The 26,492-nt window shown below is 46.4% G+C and overlaps 1 protein-coding gene and 2 long non-coding RNA genes across 4 annotated transcripts in view; 2 read left to right on the top strand and 1 right to left on the bottom strand.

The window, feature by feature from the left end:
• LOC135814796 (MMS19 nucleotide excision repair protein homolog) overlaps positions 1–20,842 on the top strand; it is a 39,004-nt gene extending 18,162 nt beyond the window's left edge. The window contains exons 12-36 of one of the 2 annotated variants that reach the window (XM_065327968.1): positions 81–110; positions 1,101–1,148; positions 1,414–1,462; positions 1,663–1,746; positions 2,530–2,600; positions 3,141–3,219; positions 3,802–3,947; positions 5,046–5,107; positions 5,689–5,798; positions 6,188–6,319; positions 6,499–6,567; positions 7,058–7,153; positions 10,086–10,188; positions 11,759–11,834; positions 12,143–12,214; positions 12,569–12,695; positions 13,443–13,540; positions 14,907–14,963; positions 15,382–15,501; positions 15,826–15,898; positions 16,317–16,402; positions 16,882–17,049; positions 17,833–17,892; positions 18,571–18,671; positions 19,883–20,842. In XM_065327968.1, coding sequence (XP_065184040.1) covers positions 81–110; positions 1,101–1,148; positions 1,414–1,462; positions 1,663–1,746; positions 2,530–2,600; positions 3,141–3,219; positions 3,802–3,947; positions 5,046–5,107; positions 5,689–5,798; positions 6,188–6,319; positions 6,499–6,567; positions 7,058–7,153; positions 10,086–10,188; positions 11,759–11,834; positions 12,143–12,214; positions 12,569–12,695; positions 13,443–13,540; positions 14,907–14,963; positions 15,382–15,501; positions 15,826–15,898; positions 16,317–16,402; positions 16,882–17,049; positions 17,833–17,892; positions 18,571–18,671; positions 19,883–19,910 — 2,145 coding nt within the window. In that variant the 3' untranslated portion in view covers positions 19,911–20,842. Of the gene's footprint in view, positions 1–80; positions 111–1,100; positions 1,149–1,413; positions 1,463–1,662; positions 1,747–2,529; positions 2,601–3,140; positions 3,220–3,801; positions 3,948–5,045; positions 5,108–5,688; positions 5,799–6,187; positions 6,320–6,498; positions 6,568–7,057; positions 7,154–10,082; positions 10,189–11,758; positions 11,835–12,142; positions 12,215–12,568; positions 12,696–13,442; positions 13,541–14,906; positions 14,964–15,381; positions 15,502–15,825; positions 15,899–16,316; positions 16,403–16,881; positions 17,050–17,832; positions 17,893–18,570; positions 18,672–19,882 lie in introns of both variants that reach the window. The other variant, XM_065327967.1, reaches the window with a different exon arrangement.
• LOC135814797 (uncharacterized) lies at positions 19,413–21,459 on the bottom strand. The gene is made up of 2 exons (XR_010553220.1): positions 20,613–21,459; positions 19,413–20,569 (listed from the first exon to the last, which is right to left on the bottom strand). It is a non-coding gene; the product is annotated as an uncharacterized LOC135814797 (long non-coding RNA).
• A 481-nt stretch (positions 21,460–21,940) lies between these two features.
• On the top strand, positions 21,941–25,231 carry LOC135813645 (uncharacterized). The gene is made up of 2 exons (XR_010553066.1): positions 21,941–22,224; positions 24,039–25,231. It is a non-coding gene; the product is annotated as an uncharacterized LOC135813645 (long non-coding RNA).
• Positions 25,232–26,492: the final 1,261 nt, after the last annotated feature.

Raw genomic sequence — 26,492 nt, 5'->3', positions numbered from 1 at the left:
CATGTTCTGTTGTTACTGTCACCAGTGACACGCACATGCAAGCTAGTTTGTGTCTATCCTGTTTCTGTTTTTGTCTTTAGATTTTTCGAGCTTCATCCGAGAACCTGGTGGTAAGTTTATCGAGGAAGTGGATTTGCTACAGGTGGAATCCTGATAATTCAAATATGGCTTAGTTCGAACATACCGCTTAATTAGAAGTTTATACCAGGACCAAAACGATGTCTGATAATTCGAACCTCGACCTGGGCACGTCTGGTTAGTTAGTACTCAACGTGTCGGAAGGCTACTTGGTTGCCAAAACATTTGGAAGTTGGACTAGTTTCGGCTCCACAATTCAGTGTGTCATTACTGTAGTTATAGCTTCATGGCTGAGGTTGTTGGTATGTCTGGTGGCTCTGGGTTCCCAGTACTCCTTTGCCGAGGCTGGTTGGTAAAGTAACTCCAATTTCACTTCAAGATGCCAGTGCATCTAGTGTCTGCTTCTATCAAAGCAGCGTGCTGTCTATACTGGTTACCCCAGCAAATGTAGGGTGTGCATAGGTAACTGTCTTTGCCGTTCTATACCGACGTACCCCGTGTGGTGTAGACCAGGTGTGCATTGGGGATAGATTCACATGGCTTCGCCAGTTGTGTGGATTAGGCAGTTATCTGGCGCTAGTCTTGGTCTGTTTCATTCAGATCTTGTCCGCTATCGTTGCTATAAGAGAAAATGCTGTGGGTGTACACCCACTGCATTTGCAGATATGCATGCTTCTCTTGTGACGGGCGTATACTGGCACAGATACAGATATGTGTACGTAATGCGTATGTGCGTGTATGCGGCACAGCATATTAGCGTAGCACCCGAATCCCTCCAAATTTCAACCCAGTGTAGGCTATTTATTTGGTGTATTCTCTTGTGAATGTCATTATGAAGTTGTTTGATGAGTGCTTTTGCATGAAACTCAGAGTACTAGCGAATTTCTCGAATGTCCCTTGCTCGATGACTTGTATGTTCATGTATGTGTGTGTATGTGTGTGTGTGCGTGTGCGCGCATGTGTGCGCATGTGCATGCACGCACGCGTATTATGTTGGCTTGTTGCATTTTTTCCCTCTTCAGAATGCATGCTTGAAGTGCATACCCGTCTTGCTAGGCGTCTTCAGTGAGGTAAGGTTTCTCACAACAATGTGTCATGTCTGCCGACAAGACGAAAATGTATGCATGAAATAGGTTACTTAGCAAATGATAATCAGGTCGAAAAAGTATACAATTCATGTATTCAATTAAAATATTGACGAAGTACTGCTTGAGTGAGAGCAGCAGTAGCAGCAGCAATATACTAGTAATCACTTTATTTCCCAATGAAATCATGCTGTGTGTGTGTGCGTGTGCGTGTGTGTGTGTGTGTGTCCATGGGTACATGTTTTGGCAGGACTCGTCCGATGAACATTTGAAAGACATGACAGATCGTATCATCAAAGGTAGGTTTCCACTGGACATTATGTGTATTCTTGTGTACAGGGAATGATCTTGAATCACACCTTGGTGGCGAGGGGAAATACCTAGAGACTGCTTGCTGGTGAGATTCATCCTCATGAATAACCTACCCCAGTAACTAACTGTATTCATCATGTGCAAGACAATAACAGTGCTGGTCTGGTGTGCCTTGCTGTGTTTGTAGAATGTTGCCACCACTACAAGCAACCACAGCTCGGCTTGTCCAGCATCAGCACACAGATCCTATCAGCGGCATGCTCTGGATCAGGTACGGTGTACACTGTGCAGTCACTAAGTGTAGTAATTAAAGCTATAGCACTAGTCCATGAAGGTTTGCAGCAGTGGGCGATGCAAACGTACCGTACTCCGGAGAATAAGCCGCACTTTAATCCATTCACTGTTGATCCCGCACTATTACATGATTCTACTTCAGTAGATGATGCCCAGGCTCTGAGCCTGTACTATTTATTACATGATCAGTGTACATCACGTATTGATGAGGATTCACAGGACGCGCGTACGTTCAAATGATCGTAACTTTGTCAATACTTACTCGATTCTCACAATGGAAACATGTAGGTCGAAGAAAAAGTTCTCAGCTTGCCATTGCAACAATCTGAAGCGATGGGATCAATATTCGTAGAGTTATGGCGCTCGACGAATACACATATCCACTCACGCTCAAAGACTGCTCTGTGCGTGGGCACTTGATTTTCTTTCTGCGTGCGGCTTATACTCCAGTGCGGTTTACACTCCTGTGCGGCTTGTACTCCGGAAAATACGACAATACGGTCGTGTAGCCTTTAAAAATTAAAAAGGAATTTTGAATGTGGCGTTTAAGGCACACCTAGCACCTAGGTCCTCTGCAACTACCAGAGTACCCGTACATGTAGCTGCGTGTACTGACATCAACAGACAGCAAAACGTTTGAAATCTGATCACTGCCCGCTCAACATCGAAATTCTTGACACAATCATGTCATGTGAATCACTGCATCTGACTCTGTATGCCGGTGCCTGCCGGCTGTTTGGGTATGTGCGCGTGTTCACAGCTGCTGCCTGCAGCATTGTGCTGGATGCCAGCGTGCCAGTGATCACTGCACAGTATGCTGAACACACTACGGTGAGTAGTCAGTAACCATGTACACTGTACACTGTACACATGTTATCATACTTTGATACTGTGCATGAGCTGCTGCTGCTTCTGCTGCTGCTGCTGGTCTATTGTACATGCGAGTTGTGTCATTTTCATATTGTCCTTTTCATGTGAAAAAGGACATGTTATCATGTGGCTTGCCGATGATGACATAGAAGGAGGCATGCCTACTCATATTTTGCGCCATGTACTTGTAAGCCTAATTGTACCCATATGCACACATTCAATCCCTGGCTACGCTTTGGAACTGTTTTCGTTGCCTATGTCCTCATCTCTCTTCGTTTTGTTTTCGCTGCCTGGGCTCTCATTTATCTTTGCTTGCTTGCTTGCTTGTATTGCTGAGGGAACATATGCTGGTTTGTATTCGTGGGTCCCCATGGTGCATGGGCCACGCGTACTCATCCGGCGGATATGTGCGAATAATAATAATAATAATAAGCCTAATTGTCTAGTAATGGCAGTAGAAGTAATTCTGAAGTCTTCTCTTTCTGATCTGCTGCCTTGCAGTCATCTCTACAGTGTAGTTTGTTGGACTCGTTGAAGTCGTTAGTTCAAGTCGCAGTGCCATACCACAGCAAGTCACCAGGTATGTTCACATCTCTGTGTTGGATTGTATTACATGTTTTGCTCATGTACACTCTCTCTCTCTCTCTCTCTCTCACTCACACACACACACACACACACACACACACACACTCTCTCTCTCACACTCACACACACACACTCTCTCACACTCACACACACATGCACACACACACACACACACACACACAAACACACATATTAAATTTTTTTATTTGTATTTATTGGTTTGAGGGAAAGATGTGAATGGAAAGGTCTGAAGAAAAAACTGGCTGTCACCACCAGGACTCGAACCAGGGACATTCGCTATTATTATTTATATTTATTTTGGAAGTTTTTTTAAACTTTGTTGCCCTGTGAGCCAAGGTGGCTGCTGTTGAGGTACTCACGGTTCCCTCTCTATGTGGTCACATTGCTATGTGGATCGATTTCCTGCCAACACTCAGCATGCGTGCGTTGTGTGTACAGAAAGTGATGAACTTGCCAGTGCACGAGCGTTAACCGGCTTATCCAGCTTGTCTTGTCTCTGCACTCACTGTTTGTTTTTCTGGCTTGTCTCTGTACGCACTGTTTGCTTTCTCTGTAGCCGAGCTCCCCTTGGCTACACACATTGACTCAATCCTGTCCATCATCTTCACGAGTATCAATGATGGCGACGCAGCCTTGCGCGTGTTTGGCTGCAAGTGCATGCAGCCGTTCATGAGCTCGGCAACTGTGTTGTCGACAGGCCAGGTATGTTGCAGCAGTGAGCAATGCTCCACATCTACTGTGCATGTACATCTACTGTGCATTAGTGGTGAAACGAATATCAAAACCCAGTAGCCGAATATTCTTTGGCTTAACGAACGAACGAACGAATATTCTTTCGTTAACACGGATGACATCACACGCCCTCCTCTCAGTCATTTTATTGGATATTGTCACTATTATTAGGCATGACAAACGAAGGCACATATTTCTCCATCATTTCTAGGTCAATTTTCACAAAATCCCCAGCTGAAATGCATTTTACACGCTCAAAAAACAGCTCAAGACGTGATTTTTCGTTCGACCGCCATAACTCCATTCCAGGACCTCGGATCGCGTCCAGGTTGCTTCGAGACGACAGCTGAGAGTTTTCTAATGCCGATGGAACTTTCGATGAAGCGGTTCGGTCAAGTATTCGCCAAGTTACGGAAGTTTGAAGTCGCCCGGTAAACTCTGCATACAGTGTACCCGGTTAGCGAATATTCGCCATGAGAAATATTCGTTCGAATGTGACAAAGCGAACGAACATTCGAATATTCGGTATATTCGGTATATTCGGTATATTCGTTTCACCACTACTGTGCGTGTACATGTATGGTGTGTAGGTATTTTGAAGAAGAATTGAGCACCTCACTGTATCAGCTCTCTCTCTCTCTCTCTCTCTCTCTCTCTCTCTCTCTCTCTCTCTCTCTCTCTCTCTCTCATTTCATAACTCATGTCCACAACAACTTGCATGCAATTACCGAACTTTCTAAAACAGAAAAGGAAGAGTATTGAATGAGCAATTGCTAGCAGCGAAGTAACAAAGAGATGGACGTGAATTCCTTCAAAAGTGCAAGTGAAAACGACCGTAGCTCACCGTGCATGTATACAGGTCGTACTAGAATATTGTAAGTTGTAACGCTCGGTCGGTGTGTCTGCCGTCCTCTGCTGATGGCTTCCCGGCTTTCCACGATAGGGTACATACTGCACTCTGCTACCCAATGCTGTAGACAGCAAGCTGTTTCGGCCATAAAGGCCTCATGAGTACAGCTACGAGCTAAATTGGGTAATGTACTACTGTGCTATGTACTGCTGCTGCAGGTCTCACTATGCGTTGAGCACATCATGCGTACATTGCAAAACGATGAAGCAGCAGAGGTCAGGTATGTTGTATAAATGTCACCAGGGCCTTTTAGACGCCAGCGGGAGTTGAGGGAAAGATTGCAGTGACTGGACAGTTGAGCTTGTGATAAACAGTTGTTAACCTGTTCTGCATACGTATGAGGAATATCTGAATATATCACTTGAAGTAAGTACTATGTGCTTGTAGTACATGTACAGTAATGCTCAATGAAACCTGATTGAGTCACTCAAGTACGCCGGGCGTTGCACAGCCCTAGACCTGCGAACACTGGGCTGCGAAATGGTGCACGGTGCAAACTTGACTCACGCGATTGGATTTAATTGAGCAGCACTGTAGTTATATGTTGAGCAGGTTATGATATCTACTCTAAGCATTAGTTAGTGAACCTGAGACAGTGGTAGATACTTGTCAAGAGACATGGAGCTGCATGTGGACAATCAGTGTTCTCCACCTCAACTATCTGTAATGCTAGTGCTGTTTGGTCAATGCCAGATTCCTGTATCCGTTACATGTGCTGTGTCTGTGTGTAACGTGTGTCTGTGTGCCTGTGTATGTCTGTCTTTGTGCTTGTACTTGTGCATGCACCATGGTCCGCTGCAGAACACAAGCTCGGCAGTTGGTAACGGGCGCGTGCACTCACTTTCCCGATACAGCCCTGCAGTGTATCGTGCCATCTGTGTCTGAGTGGCTGCAGCTACGCAGAACATCATGTAAGCTTTGGGCGTATTTCACAGTTCTTTGTTCAAGTGATGCTGTTGTGCTTTTGCTCAACACCACGAGTCTTTGAACCTCTCCACAGCATTAAGCGTGAGCTCATTTTCTGAGTATTGTTCTGCCGCAACAATTTCCAAGCTCTATATTTTGTCAAGCTTGGAATTCAGATACATGTATACCGGTACCTTCTTGTTCCAGCAAGAGTCCGCAATTCGTCATCTACCTGGATATTGTTGTACATGTGTCTGTCTGTCTGTCTGTCTGTTTGTCTGTCTCTGTCTGTTTGTCTGTCTGTCTCTGTCTGTTTGTCTGTCTCTCTGTCTCTCTGTCTGTATGTGCCTCTGTGTGCCTGTGTGTCTGTATATGTGCACTACGGTTGTGACAGGTGATGCTGGTCTCAAAGCACACATCACGGAGGACTATGTATTGGACCTGACTGGCCACCTGGCATGCAGTGCATGTCTGCTTCCTGTCCTGGTTGAGCTGTGGATCGGACACTTGGAGCATCTTCTTCGAGGTGTGTGTTCTTGCAGTCCGATCACCTTGATGTTACGTATTGTTTTTAGTCCGCAGTCATACATGTACATATAGCTTCATTCTCACCTCTGTTCTGTCTACATTACCTGCTGACGAATGACACGTATGCTTGTCTAATGGAGGTTTTTTTGTGCTGTGGGTTTCTCTCCGTACTTGCAGAGCAATGGTCGGATGTGTTAGTTGACCGATGCCATTCTTTACTGGCTACTCTCCAGACCGGTCTCTCTGGTTAGTGAGTACCCACCAGGCCCTGCATGTTGATATTGCATTGCAGTGCTGTGTGTATAGCCTATCCACACGCTGTAATCCTGTCGTGTGTAAAAGCCGTGCTTATTCCTGTAGAAGCCGATGTCAGTGCTAGGCTTCTATTCAAACCAGGCATGTCTCTATGTACCCAGTAATATTATGTCAACACTAAAACCAGGCTGGTGTGCCTCCAGTACACCTTGAAAATCAGGCTTGTATTCGAAACAGGCTTCTAGGCTTTAACATACAAGACACTACTGTATCTGTCCTGAATCCTCAGACCGTTGTTGAAGTAATGGTGTAGATTGGCAAACATTCCAATCTCTAATGACACTGCAACCCTTGGTGCGCAGTGAGAATTGCAATGTTATTTTTTTAGAGAAACCAGCTGTTCACCCAAGCACACCATTATCGGAGATAAAACTGAGAGTTTGTTTTTTGCTTTCTGTTGTGTATTCTCTTTCTCTCCTAGGCTTCTCTGGTGAAACATCAGCAATGCTGGAGATAGTCTGGCAGCCCATTGTTCTTCATCTGATCGAGTGCATAACCACTGCTGCTAAGTTCACTGGTGAGTCTGCTACTCGAAGTAGTTGTTGGTGTATTCTGCTGACCTATCTGGTGGGAACCTCCCCGGGCTAAAGTTTTGGTAAAGTGGGCCCAAATAGCCCATATTAAATATGGGCTATTTGGGCCCACTTTTCCTTTTTCATTCTTCAAAAACACAAGAATTCGCCAATAGTCGAATTGCAGTTGTGAAGGTTTGTAATATTTGCAAGATTGTACAGTTGCGCTCACTGAAATCCTGGACCAGTTCCGCCAAGAGTACATAACCCAAGAGTGTGCAACTCCAGCTATGGGGTCTGCGGCGGCAGAACTTCACATCACGTGATGAACCCGTGCACTCTAGTGCATGATAGATACTGGGTTGTACGCAGCCCAGCTTTGGGTACAACTCTCTTGTGGTCACTTTGCACTGTTTGCCAGCATAACCTTTTGAACCATGTCACGTGATATGAAGTTCTGCCGTCGCAGCACAGCATAGAGGTTGTGCAGGCAGTTGCACACTCTTGGTTATGTACTCTTGGTTCCGCTTACATCATTGTATGTGTACATGTGTACGCCCAGCCGCATTCGTTCCACTTCCAGGGCGTCAAGGGTCATGGAAGTTGAGGGCGCCAGGTTTGCACGTTGGGTCGGATTTCAGTGAGCGCAACTGTATGTAGTGAGAATGTAAGGTGGTTCTTGTTTGAACAAAAAAATAACAAAAAAAATAACGTTCGAGCTCTCCGCCTTCTCTGTGATATAAACAGACAACCAACAGCATAAATTTAAAGTTCGGCCTCATTTCCTCTGTGCTGCGCTGATGAGTTCACAAAGAATGAAACAGCATGCTGTCCGCAGATTGAGTAAATTTAAAGTTCCGCGCCAAAGACTACAAATGACGTGAAGTGCCGGCTTTGGCAGCAACTAGGGAGGCAGAAGAAGAGACAGGTGCATGCACAGCGAGAAGAGACAGGTGCATGCACAGCGAGAAGAGACAGGTGCATGCACAGCGAGAAGAGACAGGTGCATGCACAGCGAGAAGAGACAGGTGCATGCACAGCGAAAACAAAGCGGTTACCAACCAGCCACATGACACTTGCTCTGAGCAAAGCAAACCTAAGGCGGCGACGGATGAATGCCATAACAACCGAATACGGTTCGCTGCTTTTCTCAGCAATGAGTGATGCAATACGCTTGTAAAGCGAGGCAGATTGCTTGTCCATGCCACCGGTTGTCGAGAAGACCAACGAGGCAATGAAGCATGCTCGATCTCCCGCAGCCTCTCTTCGTACGATCTCTTCTTCGCTTTCTCGTGGCGAATGTAGGTGGCGGAAATGGAGGAGGACTGGTTCGAAGACGCAAAAGGGTTGAAAACCCGGATGTCGAAGAAGGTGCGTTCGAACTGCCCTCCCCACACTTCATTTGCTGCTACATCCAAGTGAGCATGATCGTCGCGGATAGCGGTGCGGTAGTGAAGCTGCTCCCCACTCAGAGGCTCGAGATGAGGCTCCACAGACACATTTGTGGCAACTCGCTTCTATAAACCAGCAGTCACATCACGGATCTCATTGTGCCTGATGGTAGGGTAACCGCCGGTGGGGCACGACAGGGTGTGGGCCACTCTAAACTGGCTTCCACAAACGCACGCTGATGGCATGCGCTGTGGTTGTCAGGTTGCCAGCTGTACCTTAGATGCACTCCATCGCGAAACTCCGCTTTGGAGAGGGCAAATCCATGGCGCTTCAAGGGCATGCAGGTCAGCCAACTGGAGGAGCCCTTCTCCGCAGTCAGGTCAATTACACGCTGCTTGGCCTCCGGCAGACTGGAGCGGAGCAGCAGGGCTTGGGCTTTGACAGCATTCCGTGCTGTTGTCCTGACTTCCGCCTTGGCAGTGCGAACGAGAGTGGTTGCAGAGCCGAGCGCAATAGCCTGCAGCTTGATGCTGCTCTTCAAGGACTTTATAGTCATCTGGTGTGATGCATCCATTCCATGTAGTGGGATGGTATGTCACCCGACACAGCAAACACACACAGCAAGGAGGTCAACATCTTGGTGACAAACACTGTGTACAACTGCACATAATTCAAAGAACTGCCACATAACCATGCCAAAATGAGTCTAATGTGCGTATAAAGCGGTCTAGTTGTTCTGCTGGACACTTCGCCAATTTTGGCTCCTTCTACATATCTGAGGCCATGCGTTTTTTATAATTCAGATGAACAAAACCTTTCAGAAAATGTGTGTGTCTGTATTTACAAATACTCATAGTTGTTGAGATAAATCGTATTCTATGTGAATCCTCCGAAATGTTCACACTCTCCGAAAATAGTTCGACCCTCAATGGGTTAAGGAGGCAGAGCCTCCTACACGCCATCGCTGTATTCGATTTGAATCCCTTCTTCAACAAGCAGCTGGCTGTTTGATGACTTCACCCCGCCTGGGAATGATGCATGTGATCTGTTTGGTGCAATCTGCAAGCACTGTCTGTAGTTACCGGCATGTCAGGTATGCCAGTATCGAAAGCCATTGTATTTATGTAGTCAGGGAATAATTTTTTAAACCGGTGTCGCATCGCAGTTTGCTACGCAAGTCTTCTGAAGTGCGAAGCAACTTCAGATATGTGTTGCAGAAAACTGCAATGCATGTTGATTTTTCACTGTGCCCTATGAAGCACAGTGTACATGCCGAGTGTGTCTTAGGGATGAAATAGATGCACGAAGCTTTGAAAGTGCTGAGCTAAGCATCCGGGCACCAGGCTACTATAGGCTTGCAACTAAGGTGTTACAGCGTACTTGTGGTCTGAGCTTGCGCTCTCCAGAATGACAATGTTGTCAAGTATTCAAGAAAATTGCTATGCAAGTTTGATTTTGTTTAGCAAAATTTGCTATGCAAAAGATTGAAAGTAAATTATTCCCTGTATGTATTTGCATGTGTTTGTGTTGCATGCAACTCAGCAGAAGGAGACGATCTCCCAGTTCAGGTCTTGCTCTTCACCAATCTGGCCGTGCTGCAGTCCGCATCAAAGCTCGTTGCTACGTTGATTCGCTCGGCGGAGTCCAGGTATGTCAACACATTACGGGTAGAGTAATGTAGAGTAGGAGTAGCTATAGCTAGCTTTCTGAGCTCGTAATGTCCTTCAGCGTAGCCTGGTGTGTGCATAGTGAACTCGGTATCATTACGTTAGGCAACCACTGTGCAATGATTTGCTAACCGAATACAGTACTGCAGACCTGGTGGAAACGCCACTGGTGACGGCACCAACCCAGTCACTCCCCGCTATATTTTACATCGGAGCTGCTTGTTGTTGTTGTTGTTGTTGTTGTTGTTGTTGTTGTTGTTGTTGTTGTTGTTGTTGTTGTTGTTGTTGTTGTTGTTGTTGTTGTTGTTGTTGTTGTTGTTGTTGTTTCATATCTTTATTCTCACGATAGCCAGTGGCCAATAAGAGATGATGTTGTTGTTGTTGTTGTTGTTGTTGTTGTTGTTGTTGTTGTTGTTGTTGTTGTTGTTGTTGTTGTTGTTGTTGTTGTTGTTGTTGTTGTTGTTGTTGTTGTTGTTGTTGTTGTTGTTGTTGTGTCTAATCTTCATTCTCACGATAGCCAGTGGCCGATAAGAGAGTTTGTTGTTGTTGTTGTTGTTGTTGTTGTTGTTGTTGTTGTTGTTGTTGTTGTTGTTGTTGTTGTTGTTGTTGTTGTTGTTGTTGTTGTTGTTGTTGTTGTTGTTGTTGTTGTTGTTGTTGTTGTTGTTGTTGTTGTTGTTTCAAATCTTTATTCTCACGATAGCCAGTGGCCAATAAGAGTTGTTGTTGTTGTTGTTGTTTTTGTTGTTGTTGTTGTTTTTGTTGTTGTTGTTGTTGTTGTTGTTGTTGTTGTTGTTGTTGTTGTTGTTGTTGTTGTTGTTGTTGTTGTTGTTGTTGTTGTTGTTGTTGTTGTTGTTGTTGTTGTTGTTGTTGTTGTTATTGTTGTTGTTGTTGTTTCAAATCTTTATTCTCACGATAGCCAGTGGCCAATAAGAGTTGTTGTTGTTGTTGTGTCAAATCTTTATTCTCACGATAGCCAGTGGCCGATAAGAGAGTTTGTTGTTGTTGTTGTTGTTTGAAATCTTTTATTGTTTGAAATCTTTTATTCTCACGATGTTGTTGTTGTTGTTGTTGTTTTGTTGTTGCTGCTGGTGTTGTTGTTGTTGTTGTTGTTGTTGTTGTTGTTGTTGTTGTTGTTGTTGTTGTTGTTGTTGTTGTTGTTGTTGTTGTTGTTGTTGTTGTTGTTGTTGTTGTTGTTGTTGTTGTTGTTGTTGTTCTTGTTCTTGTTCTTGTTTCAAATCTTTATTTTCACGATAGCCAGTGGCCAATAAGAGTTGTTGTTGTTGTTGTTGTTGTTGTTGTTGTTGTTGTTGTTGTTGTTGTTGTTGTTGTTGTTGTTGTTGTTGTTGTTGTTGTTGTTGTTGTTGTTGTTGTTGTTGTTGTTGTTGTTGTTGTTGTTGTTGTTGTTGTTGTTGTTGTTGTTGTTGTTGTTGTTGTTGTTTGGTACGTGCGCTCCTGTAGACACTTCTTGTGCGTATTGTGGAAGTTCACATTGATGTCTTGCCATCTGCATGCCGTGCCATGGTGTGTGCCATGGTGTGTTCTACTTTCCAGGGTACAGACAGATGTCATCACTCGGCTTGTTGCGACCGCTACTGAGTCAACGTCATCAGGCTTTGCTCCCTTTGAGGTAAGGATTTACATCTGTGCATCCTTAATGCACTGGTCAGGTGATGTTCTTGGGGGCAACTTGGCGAGGTAGCACTGTTACTTCACAGGTTGAGACACTGATGGAAACTGGGGAGAAGAAAAGAAACGACGTTTCTACCGAGTGTTATACACGTGACAGTTAAATATTCTGGGCCAACTGCTTTTGAAAGTCTAACTTTTTGGTTCATCAGCGTCAACTTATATTTCTCTGCTTCCCATTCTTTCTCACTCTCTCACTGCTGCCCGTCTCTCTGTGTGTTTCTTGCCTAACTTTCTTCCACCTTGCAGGCATCGGCCTCACCACGCCAGTCTCAGTATGTTGTTTTGCTGGCTGCCGTCGTTCCGGGCATTCCTGGTTCGGTAAGTGAAGCATAAGATGTGATTGTATGTGCTGCTGGTCTGTATTGGGTCTGCCGGGGTTTGCAGGGGTTTTATGGGGTTCTGAAGAAAGGGAGAGACCTACACAAAGCCTCCGATTGATCATGAAAGCTGCTTAAAAGACGGTATTAACTCTCCCAAACTGCTACTATGACAGAGCTGTGATATGTCTGGTTGTCTCGGTTTGGAGTGAACTGTGTGCAATGTGTGCCATCCTTTGAATGTGTGTGTATGTATGTGTGTGTGTTTGTGTGTGTGCGCGCGCGTACGTGTGCACGTGCGTGTACGTGTGTATGTGTGATATAATTATCATACATTGACTTGTATTTGATGCAGGCACTTCCAGACGGTGTACACACACTTATGGTACCCAGCCTCAACATGGCTGTATCATTGTTGCATGACGAGTCTGCGACCTCAGCATGCCTGCTGAGTGCCGCTTTGCTGAACAAGCTCACTGATGGTCAGTCTTGGTGTGTGTGTGTGTGTGTGTGTGCCCGTGTGTGTGTGTGTGTGTGTGTGTGTGCGCACGTGCGTGTGTTTTCCCAGCCGTGCGTGAACATACATGTGAGCATGGCGTGTATGTGTGTGTGTGTGTGTGTGTGTGTGTGTACATATGTGTGTTTCCCCAGCCGCCCGTGCACAGATGTGTGAGCATGTGCTTGTATATTCGCGCGTGACAATTATATGCACCTCTCTCTCCCTCCCTCTCTCTCTCTTCTTCTTCCCTCTCTCTCTTCTTCTTTCCTGTCTCCTTCTCTCCCTCTCTCTCTCTCTCTCTCTCTCTCTCTCTCTCTCTCTCTCTCTCTCTCTCTCTCTCTCTCTCTCTCTCTCTCTCTCTCTCTCTCTCCCTCTCTCTTTCTCTCTCTCTCTCTCTCTCTCTCTCTCTCTCTCTCTCTCTCTCTCTCTCTCTCTCTCTCTCCCTCCCTCCCTCCCTCCCTCCCCCCCCCTCCCTCTCTCCCTCCCTCCCTCTCTCCCTCCCTCCCTCTCTCCCTCTCTCCCCCCTCTCTCTCACTCTCTCTCTCTCTCTCTCTCTCTCTCTCTCTCTCTCTCTCTCTCTCTCTCTCTCTCTCTCTCTCTCTCTCTCTCTCTCTCTCTCGCGCGCGCGCGCGCGCGCGCTCTCTCTCAGCAGTGCTGTTCTGCCACTACCACAACGATTACATTTGTATGTCTCTCTCCTGCTTGTTTCTCTGCATGTGCATGTGTGCAGAGTCAGCCTTGTCCACTGCACTGCACAATGCCAGCACAGTGATCAGTAATGCACTGGAACATGGCAACGTGAATGCTGCTGTCTCTCTCCTTGCATGGGTAAGATACTGTTTGCCAGAAGATATTTCCAACATGCGTAGCTTCCTTTTTTATTTCAATATTAAAGGCAGCAGTCTAGTGCAATGAAGACAAAAAATGCATAATGGTGTTAAAACTGCAGACTGGTAGCTGTAATGCTTGAGCAGGCTGTACTGATGTTGTCATCTTGTCAGTGACATGAGTTCACCTTGACGGCATTGAATGCTGCAATGTAATCACTATGCCACAAGTACTAGTACTCGACTGATGGCTTCAGGAGACCGCGTAGAGGCTGCACTCAGCTTAGCCAGGCGTGGCGTGTAGCCGGCACATTGATTCACAAGGCCCGTGAAAGAGTGCAGATCTGTGCGGTTGCTCGGGATGGAGATGTCATGGTTAGCAGACACCACACATTAGTGCCATCCATGGTCCAACCGTTGGCTTTGATACTAGGGAGGTTTAGTTCCCACGTAACGGAAACGCGTACGTGGGTGATCCACGTAAAGTGGATGAAGGGCACCCACGTTGCAATGTTGTGTTTAGTCACACGGAACAAACAAAAGCATGAAGCGAAAGGCCAAAACCTGGTCAAAGACGAAGCTACCCCGGCCTAAGAAGCTCATCCAATATTTTGATTTCGTGCTTCGGAAACTTATTCAGCTGAGCACCCTCACAGCTCGCACAATGCGCTCCATTCTGATTTTCACCCACGTTCTGGCGGAACGTGGGTGAGCCTCCATACACGGTATGTCGTGAATCAGAAAACGTCTGTACGTGGGTCACTGAGTATCACGTGGTGCACCCACGTAAAGTACCCACGTATTACGTGGGACTAAACCTCCCTAATGTAGCCGCCCCAACGCCATCTGGGGAGCTGCGGACACAAACGTCTTGGCACTCCACGTTATGCCATTGTCCCGGGCACAAGTCAGTACACAGACAGACACGGGAGACCTGGTCGCTAAGGTCAGCCTAGCAATGGCATTCATCAGTTTGTTGATGAGTCACTTGTTTGGAAGCATACCTTCCTGGCGCATTGCTAGGAGTGCTGTGCTGTCCAAGCTAGTTACATGATGCTGCACATCGGAATCAGAGAGCAGCAGTACATTACAGTCATGTACATGTTCGTTCTGGTGTGCATTGCTAGTGATGTTGTGCAGTACTGGCCAAAGAAATCCAGCCTCATGAATAAAATAGCGCCGGGCGCTGCGCAGCCCTAGCACTACGCACACTGGTCTGTGCACTCGAACGCGGCGCTACTTTGTTCACGAGGCTGGATTTCTCTAGCCAGCTCTGTACATTGTGCTGCTCCAGCGGCAGGCGAACAGCCGCCGCATCTAACACACCGCTGGTTCTTTGTTCTCCTGATGTCCGTTGCCAATCTCAGGTTACGCGTGCTATGGTGCTGCGGTCCCATTCCAGTTCCATGGAGCTCTCTGCTAAGGTATGGCCCAGGTACATGCACACCGTGACACACTGTTCAGTATAAAGTACTACCCTGCACATAACATGTGGCACTATGGGATACCAAGTACTTGTACATGTACAAAGGAAGACGTTCAACAGGTGTATCTAGTTTTTTATGTTCCATGCCTGGTGAAAAGTCTTGCCCATGGTTCTCTTGATCCACACTAGACAGGGTCCAGTGAAACTTCAGTATTAGGTACGGCGCCGCCTTCAGGGTATGGCAATTGGTGCTTTATAGCTCAGCCACTGTTTACCCAAAGTCTGACAATAACAGGAAAAGAGTTCTCAGGCAGGAAACCAGTCACTAGAGTCCTGCTTCAATGCATTTGAAGTTCACAACTTCTTGCATGTGTACCATTGTATGCGGTATTTGTGCTTCAACTTCTGCTCTGCAGCTGATAAGCCTGTTCACTCGCAATGGCCCCGAAGCCAGTGCTGCTGCTGCTGCCTTCTCCTTGTTGCTGAATGATGATGCGAGTAGAAACTTGACGCAGGCTGGTGGAGCTATGGTTATGGTGAGACCAAATCACATGTCTCCTCTCTGAGCAACTGACCTGTGTGTGTGGGGGGGGGGGGGGGGTGCAGGCGTGTGTGGGTGGCGTGGGGGGGGGGGGGGGTGCGGGCCGGCAGGCCACGTATGTGTTTGCTTGCTTGCGTGTGATGAGGGAATGTAGTGATATTGGATGTTCTAGAACTGCATTTTAGATGGAGGTTGTGCGTGCGTGTTTGCTAGGCTTACAGTCAGACTGATTCTGCCACAAGGAATTGAAGGAAACTCTGTTTAATTGGCTTGTTTGTCTCTCTATCTTTCTCCACCTTTCTCCGTCTGCCCCGTGCAGTTCCTCCACAAGCAGAAGTTCTTCATTCAAGTTCGCCCGCAGCTAGTGGAAGGCTTCAAGGAGGCAGGAGATGGTATGTGAATACCAGACGCAGTCACACAGTCACGTCACGTTGTGTCTAGGTGAATAGTGGTGTCTTATCCTGAAGGATATCCTGTGTTTGTCTGTAGCATTGCAATCCACTTTCAACGATGCTCTCTGTTGAACTACCGGTACTGGCGAAACGTCTCTAAGCTGGTTGTGTTTCTCAACACAATTGTATAGCCGGTTGTAACGTGGACGTGCAAACTGAACTACTTCCTAAGCTGGTTGTGTTTCATAACAGAATTGCACTACAGCATAGTCGGTGGTAATGCAGACATGCAAACTCTACTTTTACTTTGCTCGCAGTACTAGTTCTCGCAGCCTCATCAGTATGCTGTGCGTTCATGGTGTGCTGCTCTATGCTAATCCCTGTGTGTGTTGGCTGTGTGTGTCTTTGCTCGTTTCAGGCAGTGTAAAGGATCATTTCTTGACGGCGCTTTCTCACCTTCTTTTCTGTGTGCCTGAACAAGTCCTGCTCAGTGAAATACCACCAGTAAGACATGATTGTGTGTTGGATGCATGGGCTCTCTCCCTCACTCTCTCTCTCTCTCTCTGTGTATCTGTCTGTGTCTGTCTGGGTCTGTCTGGGTCTGTCTGTGTCTGTCTGGGTCTGTCTGGGTCTGTCTGGGTCTGTCTGGGTCTGTCTGGGTCTGTCTGGGTCTGTCTGGGTCTGTCTATGTCAATATGTGTCTGTCTGTGTTTGTCTGTCTGTGTCTGTCTGTTTGTCTGTGTCTGTCTGTGTCTGTCTGTCTGTGTCTGTCTGTCTGTGTCTGTCTGTCTGTGTATGTATGCGTCTGTCTGTCTGTCTGTCTGTCTGTCTGTCTCTCATTCACTCACTCACTCACGCACTCTCTCTCTCTCTCTCTCTCTCTCTCTCTCTCTCTCTCTCTCTCTCTCTCTCTCTCTCTCTCTCTCTCTCTCTCTCTCTCTCTCTCTCTCTCTCTCTCTCTCTTGGTTTGTATTTGCGTGCAGCTTCTTCCGCTGGTTATCCAGTGCCTGTCGTCTTCAAGTGCTCAGCTTCTGACATCATCACTCAACGCTATCATGGCACTGATGAATGGCGCGCCTGACGTGATGGGACAGTATGTGTCAGACATTATCCCACTGCTGCTCAAACTCTCCCGCTTCCAGGGCAATATGGTAGGGTGTAGGGTGCTTGACAGAGTACACAATGTGTATTTATAGGATAGGGGCCAGACGTTCGCCACTCTACAGTTAAATCTACCAGTCACGGAAAATTTACAATGTGCTGAGCATCAACAGTACAATGTACATTGTATATAAATCAAACGTACCCAGTATCCGGACAGCTAGCTGTTGTTTCGCACCGTGTATACCGTTATGCCCACAGTACTAGCCACACGTTTAAAGTATGTTATCTTCCCTGCGGCTCAGACTCCTAAGGTTGCACGCGATTCGACCAGGTCTCCGTTAAACATTTATTAGATAGTGGGGTGATAGCAGGCATATAGAGCCTGCATGTGCAATGTACTTGGCCAGGGGACTGCTAGGACTACGCCCATGCTATGATGCACCTGCCGGCAGCTGGGCAGCAAAGAAGAAGAGTCTCCTGCATCAGGAAACTACCATGTAGCAGTGGGGAAGTTCCCATCCCCGTACAACGATAGCATGGGTAACTACTCACGCTCTCGTTTTCTCCTGCATGCTATATCTTGGTGTGTGTGCGTGTGTGTGTGTATGAGTGTGTGTGTATGTGTGTGTGTGCGCGCGCGTGTGTGCGTGTGTGTGTGTGTGTGTTCCTTTTGAGTCTCTCTCCCCTCTCCCGGGGAGACCCACGTAACCAGTTTTGGCAGTGAGCAACAAGTGTGTGTATGTGTGTGTGTGTGTGTGTGTGTGTGTGTGTGTGTGTGTGTGTGTGTGTGTGTGCGCGCGCGCGCGTGCGTGCGTGTGTGGTATTTGCAGAAAGTTCGCCAGTCCTCTCTCAGGTGTCTTGGTTCATTGACTGCCCTGCCGCACCACCTGGTAAGCATTGCAACATCACCTCAGCAACAACCATACCAAGTTCTCTTTTAGGCCAGATCCTACTCTGAATGGCACTGGATTGTATGAATCAGTGGAGTTGTAATGGTGCTGACAAGTTGGGCTGTGTGGGGCTACGTAGCATATAAGGGCCGTGATGTTGATGAATAAAGTGACAGAAAAGCATGTGTTTCTGTCACCCTTTTTTTCTCGAAATGTCGTGCTGGTTGGTTTGTAGACTTCTGTAGCAGAAGTGACTCACATGCTCAGCAGCAGATCATGAATTCATTGAATTGCGAATGTACTTGTACACACAGAAAATGCTTCAGAAACACCCACAAGCCATTAGCAGCCAATGCCATGCAGTCCTCCGTTACTATTTTAGTATTTACCTGTGTTTGTAGACACTTACTTAAGTCTGGATTCAGGCACTCTTGCTGACTCCGCCGACTTGCACGTTTTCGAGCCTGTGCTGTACTTGATGACACGGTTTGTGTCGTAGGAAAGTTGGCTGCCCCCACCCTGGAGCTTTTGGTGCCCTGGCAAAATTCACCTCCACAGAACTTGCGATGGGGAAACGTCTTATGTGGTGGCTAAAACCAATGCATGTTCCTTATTTTCACTTGAGTTTTCTGTGTTGTTCCATTCTTGTTCTCGATGTCTGCTCCTCGTATCTGCTAGTTGTATCCTCACAAGAATCGTCTCACACAGGACCTGGTGGCCAGTCTAGATGATCACAAGAGATTGGTGCGTCGTGACGCCGTCGAGTGCAGGAATCGCTGGTAAGCCACCGCACGGCTTTGAGTAACGGTCTGGTATGCTGACAAGGCCTTAAGGGACAGCATACTGAATTGCTTTTAAAATCCTTTGCAGCATTTGTGCAGATGTACCGGTATGCAAGCGCCCTTTGAGAGTTGTCTTCACCTTCTCAACACTGTGGCTCAATGTGAATGTGGTTTTGATAATAGAGAGGTTCCGAGGTACGATTTTCCGTGCCAAAATCCGTATGGGCGCTACGGATTTTTTCGAGGCGTGCTCCATACGATTTTTCGGCACGAAGAATCCGTGTGGACTGGCTTTCATACGAACCATGTTTCGTATGGAGATTTTGCGTCATCGGGTGCAGAAAGATTTTTCGCGTACAAATTTGGTACGAGAAACATCGATTTTCCGCGGGAAGTTTTGATTTCGGTACAAATTTTCAAAATAAAAAGGCATAGTGCGGGAATGGGACGTGTTTGCGATCGTAACCTAGGCAATGACGGCAAACACATAAGTTCCGTACTCCGGAAGATTTCGCTGCTCGAAAACGACGTGTAAAAAATCCGTAGCGCCTCGACGGATTTTGACACGAAAAATCGTACCCCGGAACCTCTCTAATGTCATTATTCCGAGTGTTGTCCGTTGTGCACTGAGTGGATGTGCAAGTATTGTCTCACCATGTACCACACAAATACAAATACACGTACTTACCGTATTTCCGCAAATAAAAGGCCGTCCTCATATACAACGCCTACCTCGTATACAAGGCCGGGGCAGGGGGCGATTGAAAAAATAAAAGACCGTCTCCGATTAGAAGACCGGGCCTACTAAATGAGTCTCAAACTTGTGTTAAAAATAGAAGACCGTGCTCAAACTGTGGGTAAAAGTAGAAGACCGTGCTCAAACTGTGTGGAAGAAAATGGAAGAATGGGGGTAAAACTGTGTGGCGAAAAATAGAAGACCGGTTTCAAACTGGGTTGAAAGAATAAAAGACCGTCCTTGAATACAAGACCGTCCTCGATTATAAGGCCGGGTTAGGACGAGGTTGAAAAAATAGTAGACCGGCCTACTATTTGTGGAAATACGGTATTCCGTGTAACTTGAAGATTGCTGTACTACTCCTGCTCTACGTAGGTAGATAGATAGATGCTGCCCGTTGCAGTGCATGTGCCAATATCTTTACTTTGCTATTGTGTGCTTGTTCACTGTGTGCGTTTTGTGTGCTCGGTAGGATCATGCTTGGCTCAGCACCACCATGAGCCCAGTGTGTGGCAATGATGCTGATGCTAATACTGGTGGTGATGATTACGTTGGTGATGATAATGATACTGTTGGTGATGATGGAGTTGATGATGCTGGTGACAGAACAAGGCGATCTCCTCTTCCCAAATCCCACCTGTCCGAGTGGATTTAAGGGTGGTTGGGATTGCCTCTGTCACTGATGACAACTGCCAGTACACTGTTGCTTGTATCCACTTGACACCGAAGTGCACGGGGTGCAGCCCATCCCCCGGACACTGTCCGTCCGCTGAGTGCCTTTTGAAATGCACAGCAGCTATGATACGTGCAGCCGTGAACCTGCCAACGCGACGCCAAGCTCTGCTGCGCTGCTCTGCTTGGCCGGTAACAGTTATGGTTGTAATGGTACCGTCTGGGCCTGACCACTGACTGTGGCTGACACTAGCCATTCCAGCATGACCTTTTTTTCTCTTGCGGTGAACTCAAAGTACTCCGACTTGTGCCGCGGATGTCTGAGATGAAAGTTACGGCGTGGATTCAATAAGGCGTCTCTGCCGCTACTGCTGGAATCCCTTCACTTGTCCAGTCTGAGTTATTTTATTTTAGGCCCCCTGTACTTTTCCTATTTCTCTTTAATACTAGTAGTACTGTACCGTATTTTTCGGAGTATAGTGCGCACCTTTGTATAACGCGCACCCCCGATCTTCATTGGGGGTGCGCACTTCATTGAAGTACATGCATTTCATATTCGGAGCATAGTGCGCACCTGCGATTTAGGGCCTAACATAGCACATCTAAAGTGCGCACTATACTCCGGAAAATACGGTATTCATCTTGCTGTGTGGCAATGAATGGATGTTGGGATGTGCAATCCTCACTGGCAGCACACTGAGTTTTATTCTGATGTTTTTCTTCAACACAAGGCTTGTAACTCGAGTAGCTGATGACGTTACGTCAAGTTGCACTGCATTGATGGCGTTTGCATGTGCTGAGTCCATGTTGGGAACAGCATAAATTTTAGGAGTGAGGGTACATGTGGGGGGGGGGGGGGAGGATCATTTTTGTGCATGTGAACGGGAGCATATAATATTATTGCATTGCATTGCGTATACAAATTTTCTCTACATTGTTTTATAGTATTAAAGCGAGTTCACAAAGTATTACAAGCAGAGTAGTTCAAGTAGTAGACACATACAACGTAGGACTCCTACCCCTGGCCTGCCATGGGGTGTCAGGGCACAGAAGACTCCATATCAGGGAGTCGTAAAATACGACTCCCTGCTCCATATTACCATGATTACGGCGTTGGGCAATATGGACAGTAGGGAGGTTCTGCTCTACGTTTTGGGAACGCGACGCAAAGAATCACGCGAACTTTCTTCGCGTTCCCGTAACGTAAAGAAATGCTGTTCTGCTCTACGTTTCACCTAGAGAAGTCACGTGGAATGTGTACTGGGAATTTCCCCTTCCATATTTGGCAGTTTTCTGCATGCAGTTGATCGATACCCAGCAAATCCGTACGCATTTTCTCTGCGTGTGCCACAACGACACTTTTTTTACGTAGAGAACCCCATCTCCGCGTAGAAATCTGGAGCCAAAACACGCGAAGCCGTAGACTCTAACCCAGACACCTGCTCTCTACGTGATTTCTCTACGTTTCACGTATATATAGCAGAACCTTAACCTCCCTAGTAGAGAGGTTCTGCTATACGTGAAACCAAGAGTAGATAAACAAGAGTGTGCAACTCGCGGATGGGTTGGCCCACGGCGGAATTTTTTGTTGACGTAATCTTTTCGACGACGCACGCGCTGCGAGCCTTTTGGAGAGGTTTCCCTCGTGCACTTGGCCGGGTTTTACACAAGCTCAAGCAAGGTCGGTGCCCAGCACGTGCTCTCACACTGCTCTGCGGCAAAGTCCGCGTTTCTCTGAAAAAAGGTGACGTCAACAAAAAATTCCGCCGTGGGCGGGGGTATCTGCAGATTCAGTCCATGCGCCAAGGGCCAAAAATGAGCCGAATCTTTATGCAAAATGAAGATGACGACGCCGCTTTTTTCGACTTTTTCTGGGACCAATTTTGAGCAGAATCACCATTTTGATCGTCGTCGATTTGGCATGGAAGACTTTCATGAATGCTATTGTAACTTGGCCTGCTGAGGGCTAGGATAGTCCCTAAACAAAATCTGGAAGCCGTTCCGCCAGAGATTGTTCCGTCATGTTGCAGCAGAGCCACTTTTCTCAATTTTGCGTCGTCCAGAATTTATGATTTTTGGATGCCAAAATACTTGATGGCGTGAGAACCAAAAAAGAACTACCGGACACCGCCCAGACCTCAGGTGTGTATAGTCCATTGTCCTAGGCTGCTCATAAAGCAAAAATTGTCTTGATAGTAACTTGCCCAAAAATTTGGCGAATTTTTCCTAATACCCCAGTTGCCAATACACGAGAATCACGAAAACTAGTATGGCTGATGGATTTCTGATTTTCTTCTCGTAAACTTGAGGACAATTATCTACGATGTTACAAATGTTAATGGGTGTTTTGAATGTGAACAGATACACTTCAAAAGGCTGATCGCGTTCTCAGATCAGCTGCAAGCGAGGGTCAAAATTGTAGTTCAGAGCGATGTCCATTGAGGCTCTTCACCCGATTTCACAGTTCATACATGGTAGTCATGGGAAGTTGGGTAGAATTAAATAAGTATGTATGCACTCTTAATTACTCCATAGACAAAGACATGTTCTGGAGTCTCATGGTGTTCGGCAGGCGCAATTATTACCTTCATCGTTTCTCGGTGAATTAACTCACTCCACCATTCCACACTGCACTCTTAGCCGACCCACGCCGCGTGCACATCACCAACACAACGGGGACATTCCTGTTGAGATATTCCTGCCCCGTAAGCCGAGAAAAAAGGACAGCACTGCAGTGAACAGACCCTGACAAGAGGACCATATTGTAATGGCCCATGCGCTTATACACACGCTTTTGCCGTATTTGTAACTTTTGCAGGTTGATTGGTCTCACATAGAGGCGCATGTGCTTGTAGTTGTGTTACCGGTATGGAATGTGGAAGCTGCGCATTAAACCCTGTAAAGATGGCATATGGTGGACCCGGTACCCTGTGGTATCAGCGTGTCGTGGCCCGTGGGATTGGGTTCACCTACGAAGTACAGTAGGCATCGGTTATAGCGTGGGTGTTTGAAAAACGACTTTCTATTCTTATTTCCGATATTTCTTACACACGATAAATCAAGTGTGACATATCACATGCATGTACACGGAGTCAGGAAGATCATCGTACATACAATGTAGTGTTACAGTGCATGCGGCTGGGCATAGTCACATAGGCTTACCATGTGGCTATGCAACATGAGTTACATGACCACAACAATTGAACCTGCAGCACTGCGACCCAACGCGAGTCAGGTCGGAACTGCATTGGACGGATGTTATTACTACAGGCGATATACTTTGTACTAATCTGGTATGTTTTGCTACACAAAGTCCATTCTTAGGACCGATATATTCTACTGTACTATAAAATTGCTTGTAAGAATAAATGTGCACTTGAAAATTGAAATCCATGTTATGATTATGAAAACATGAGAGTTCATTCTTGTAGGCAGTATATTCTTTTACACGACCACGCTATAACCGATACGCACTGTACAAGTAGGGCTGAAACGATTATACCGATTACTGTAGAACGGGTAACTTTAGCGACGTAAAAACCCTAGTGAATTTAGCGATCGACTCACTTTCGCTAAAGTTTCAAGTCGCTAATCCGTTGAGACATTAGTAGTGCACTGGTGATCCGTGAGGAGTGAGTAGTCATACTAGTACTTCAAGTAGTAGTACTAGTTAGCACATGTTTTATGATGTTCTCTCGTACTAGCACTCATAGTACACGGTAGTGATGGTTTGTACATACAGTAGTAGAATGCAGTATCAAAATGTGTACAATGAAGAAAAATGCAAATCGCTAAAATAAAACGTCGCTAACCGGTTGACAATGGGAAAACGCTAAAATTAATAGTCGCTAGAATTACCCGTTCTACAGTACTCGGTCATTGATCAATAATTCCTCACAATGAACTTTGATGCTTATGACTTGGTGTGGCTTTTCATTTTGTTTTTGTCCATGCAGGAGTCGGGATTATGCCGTCTACTGAACATTGTTGCATGCGTTCATAGAGCAAGCTGGCTGCTCTCCATCTTGATTATGGACCTCAAGTGTGGACCCAACTGGTCAGAGAAATGAAGGAACAATCGTCATGGTGTACTCTCAGGCCAAGGATATGCCTTGTGAAATGTGCCATATGCAGTTACTAGAGGGATTGTCTCGTTCCTTGCAAGCTGTTCGGTCACAGGCAATACTGTCACATCCCATGCACGGCTGAACTGGTTAAGAGAACGTGCACACCCGTCTTGTCCTTTGCCGAGGAACGTGGTCCAGGGTTTCGAACACAGCACGCTGACCATTTACAGCTCGTTTGTAGTGGATTGTGTGAGTTTGGTCTGGTGGGATTCGTAGCCGTGTTTAAACAAGCCACTGGCGACAGATTTTCAGTGCCTCTGTCTTGGTTGAGGTTTTTCCAATCATATTCTGTGCACATATGGGTATCCAAGTGCCTATAGAGTATCATGGTCAATCGTCATGGTCACTGCATACAGATCCATGTGGCTCTCGAATATGGACAACAGTCTATGGACAACGATCTTCTGTTTGATTGCCAGGCCTGGTGATGTTGTCCTAATTTGGTCACTCTATCTTATGCCGGCATTCAGTGTGTAAATGCTGGTGCTGGCTAGACTGTGAAGTATGGGGAATGACACATGTGCTTTTCTCAAGATGCTCGTGTAGAATTCATTCCCTTTGACCGAAAAGCTTGTGTTTCCGGATCCTGTTTGTAGCTGTACACAATTATTATTTCTCCGTTCCTCCTTGTGGTTAACTTTCGCCTCCGGCTATCCCTAACCATCTCATTGGTGCGTCTGTCCATGACGTGGCTGGTTGGCATCGGAGTTGGGCACTGCCCTGTCATCCACTGGCATAGTGTTGAACCTAACTGACTTGTATGTCACATACTAGCTGGAAGTTGTTTAAATTAAAGGGTTCAGTTCCAGTCTTTTAGTAGCTTTACCATTCCTATTAGTTAGCTATTTCCTTTACTCGGCCTTAGGACACTTTCTTCACCATACACTGTGTTTCTTTGGCCGTAAAAGAGGCAGTCTGCACTTGTATTGAGTTTCCTCATTGTGAAGGAGATGGAAAAGAAAGCACACATATAGCACTTCCTGCCTGTGTCTCGGCTATAAGCACTTTTAGTTGCTACAGTACCATGTGGTTGACTGAAACCAGGGTGTGCCAGATTATTGATCAAGAATGCATGCTGCAGCTGGGCTGTTTTGTTCCTTTTCTTATGTAGATCTACATGTACAGTGAAGGAATCGAAATTGCATGTAACGTGCAATGTGTTTGCAAGTGAAATAATGTAAAGTCCCCCCCCCCCGGGAATACCTGCGCTCGAATGTACTATCATGTGGTCCATGTGCATGATCATGATAATTGAATTGGTTCAGCGCTGTATTCTGGTGTATGTGCTGAAGTCGTTTACAGGTAGAAATTGACGGGGGCACACCAAGTTCTTTACATTACATGTACATGTACAGTAGAGCCTCGCTTTAAAGGGGAAGTTAACGCACTCTCCACATACAGGCATGCACCCGTAAGCCTGGAATCAAATTTTCACCAGTTGTAGTCTTCGGGGTGCTGAGTTGAATGGTCTTGGTCTGAGGAAGCTGAGACGCTCCCTTCCTCCTTTATTCCCAATCGACCTCGCGCACTTCCACCGAAACTGGGTGGCCCTACTAGATGGGGATTTGTATGCAAAACGTCACTAAAAGCGCCATTTCGTTCTTATAAAAGTACGGATGACCGCGATTGGCCCATATGTTGTACTACCGTAAAGTACCGCCAGAGCGCCCCACCTTGATTTTACAGCCCGGGAAAGGAAAATCGTATGGCAGAGTGCAACGAAGTTTGTACGATGTGAGAACCTTAGTGTACTAAGGGCACACTTGGCAGGCTTTGTGTGGAGCTTTTGTCCGCTCGAAGGTACGGATATCCCTGGATTTACTGCAAAATGTGGAATATGTGTACAAGGTCCGTGTCGTATGACCTACAGACAGCAGACCACCTCCACAATACGACCACGAAAGGAGATGGTGGTAGTCTTTTGGACGCTGAGTCGACTGGTTTTGGTCCGAAAAGGCTGTGATGTAGCATTCAGCCCTTATTCCAACTTTTAAAGTTATAGCATGTTTGAGCGAGTTTCTATCACTCGAGTTGAACCTTTGAACCTTGGTGTGAAAGTTGTAGCCTGATGGAGCAGTGACCAGGTAACTTGTGTACGCAGGAGCACGTGACCGCTTGTTCAGCCATGTTCGATCGGGAATAAGGGCCGAACGCTATATCGCAGCCTTTTCGGACCAAAACCAGTCGACTCAGCGTCCAAAAGACTACAACATATGGGCCAATCGCGGTCATCCGTGCTTTTATAAGAACGAAATGGCGCTTTTGGTGACATTTTGCATACAA

Source organism: Sycon ciliatum, chromosome 4 (genome assembly GCF_964019385.1).
Source record: "Sycon ciliatum chromosome 4, ocSycCili1.1, whole genome shotgun sequence".
NCBI classification, from domain to species: domain Eukaryota; kingdom Metazoa; phylum Porifera; class Calcarea; order Leucosolenida; family Sycettidae; genus Sycon; species Sycon ciliatum.
This window is presented reverse-complemented; position numbering and strand designations above follow the sequence as displayed.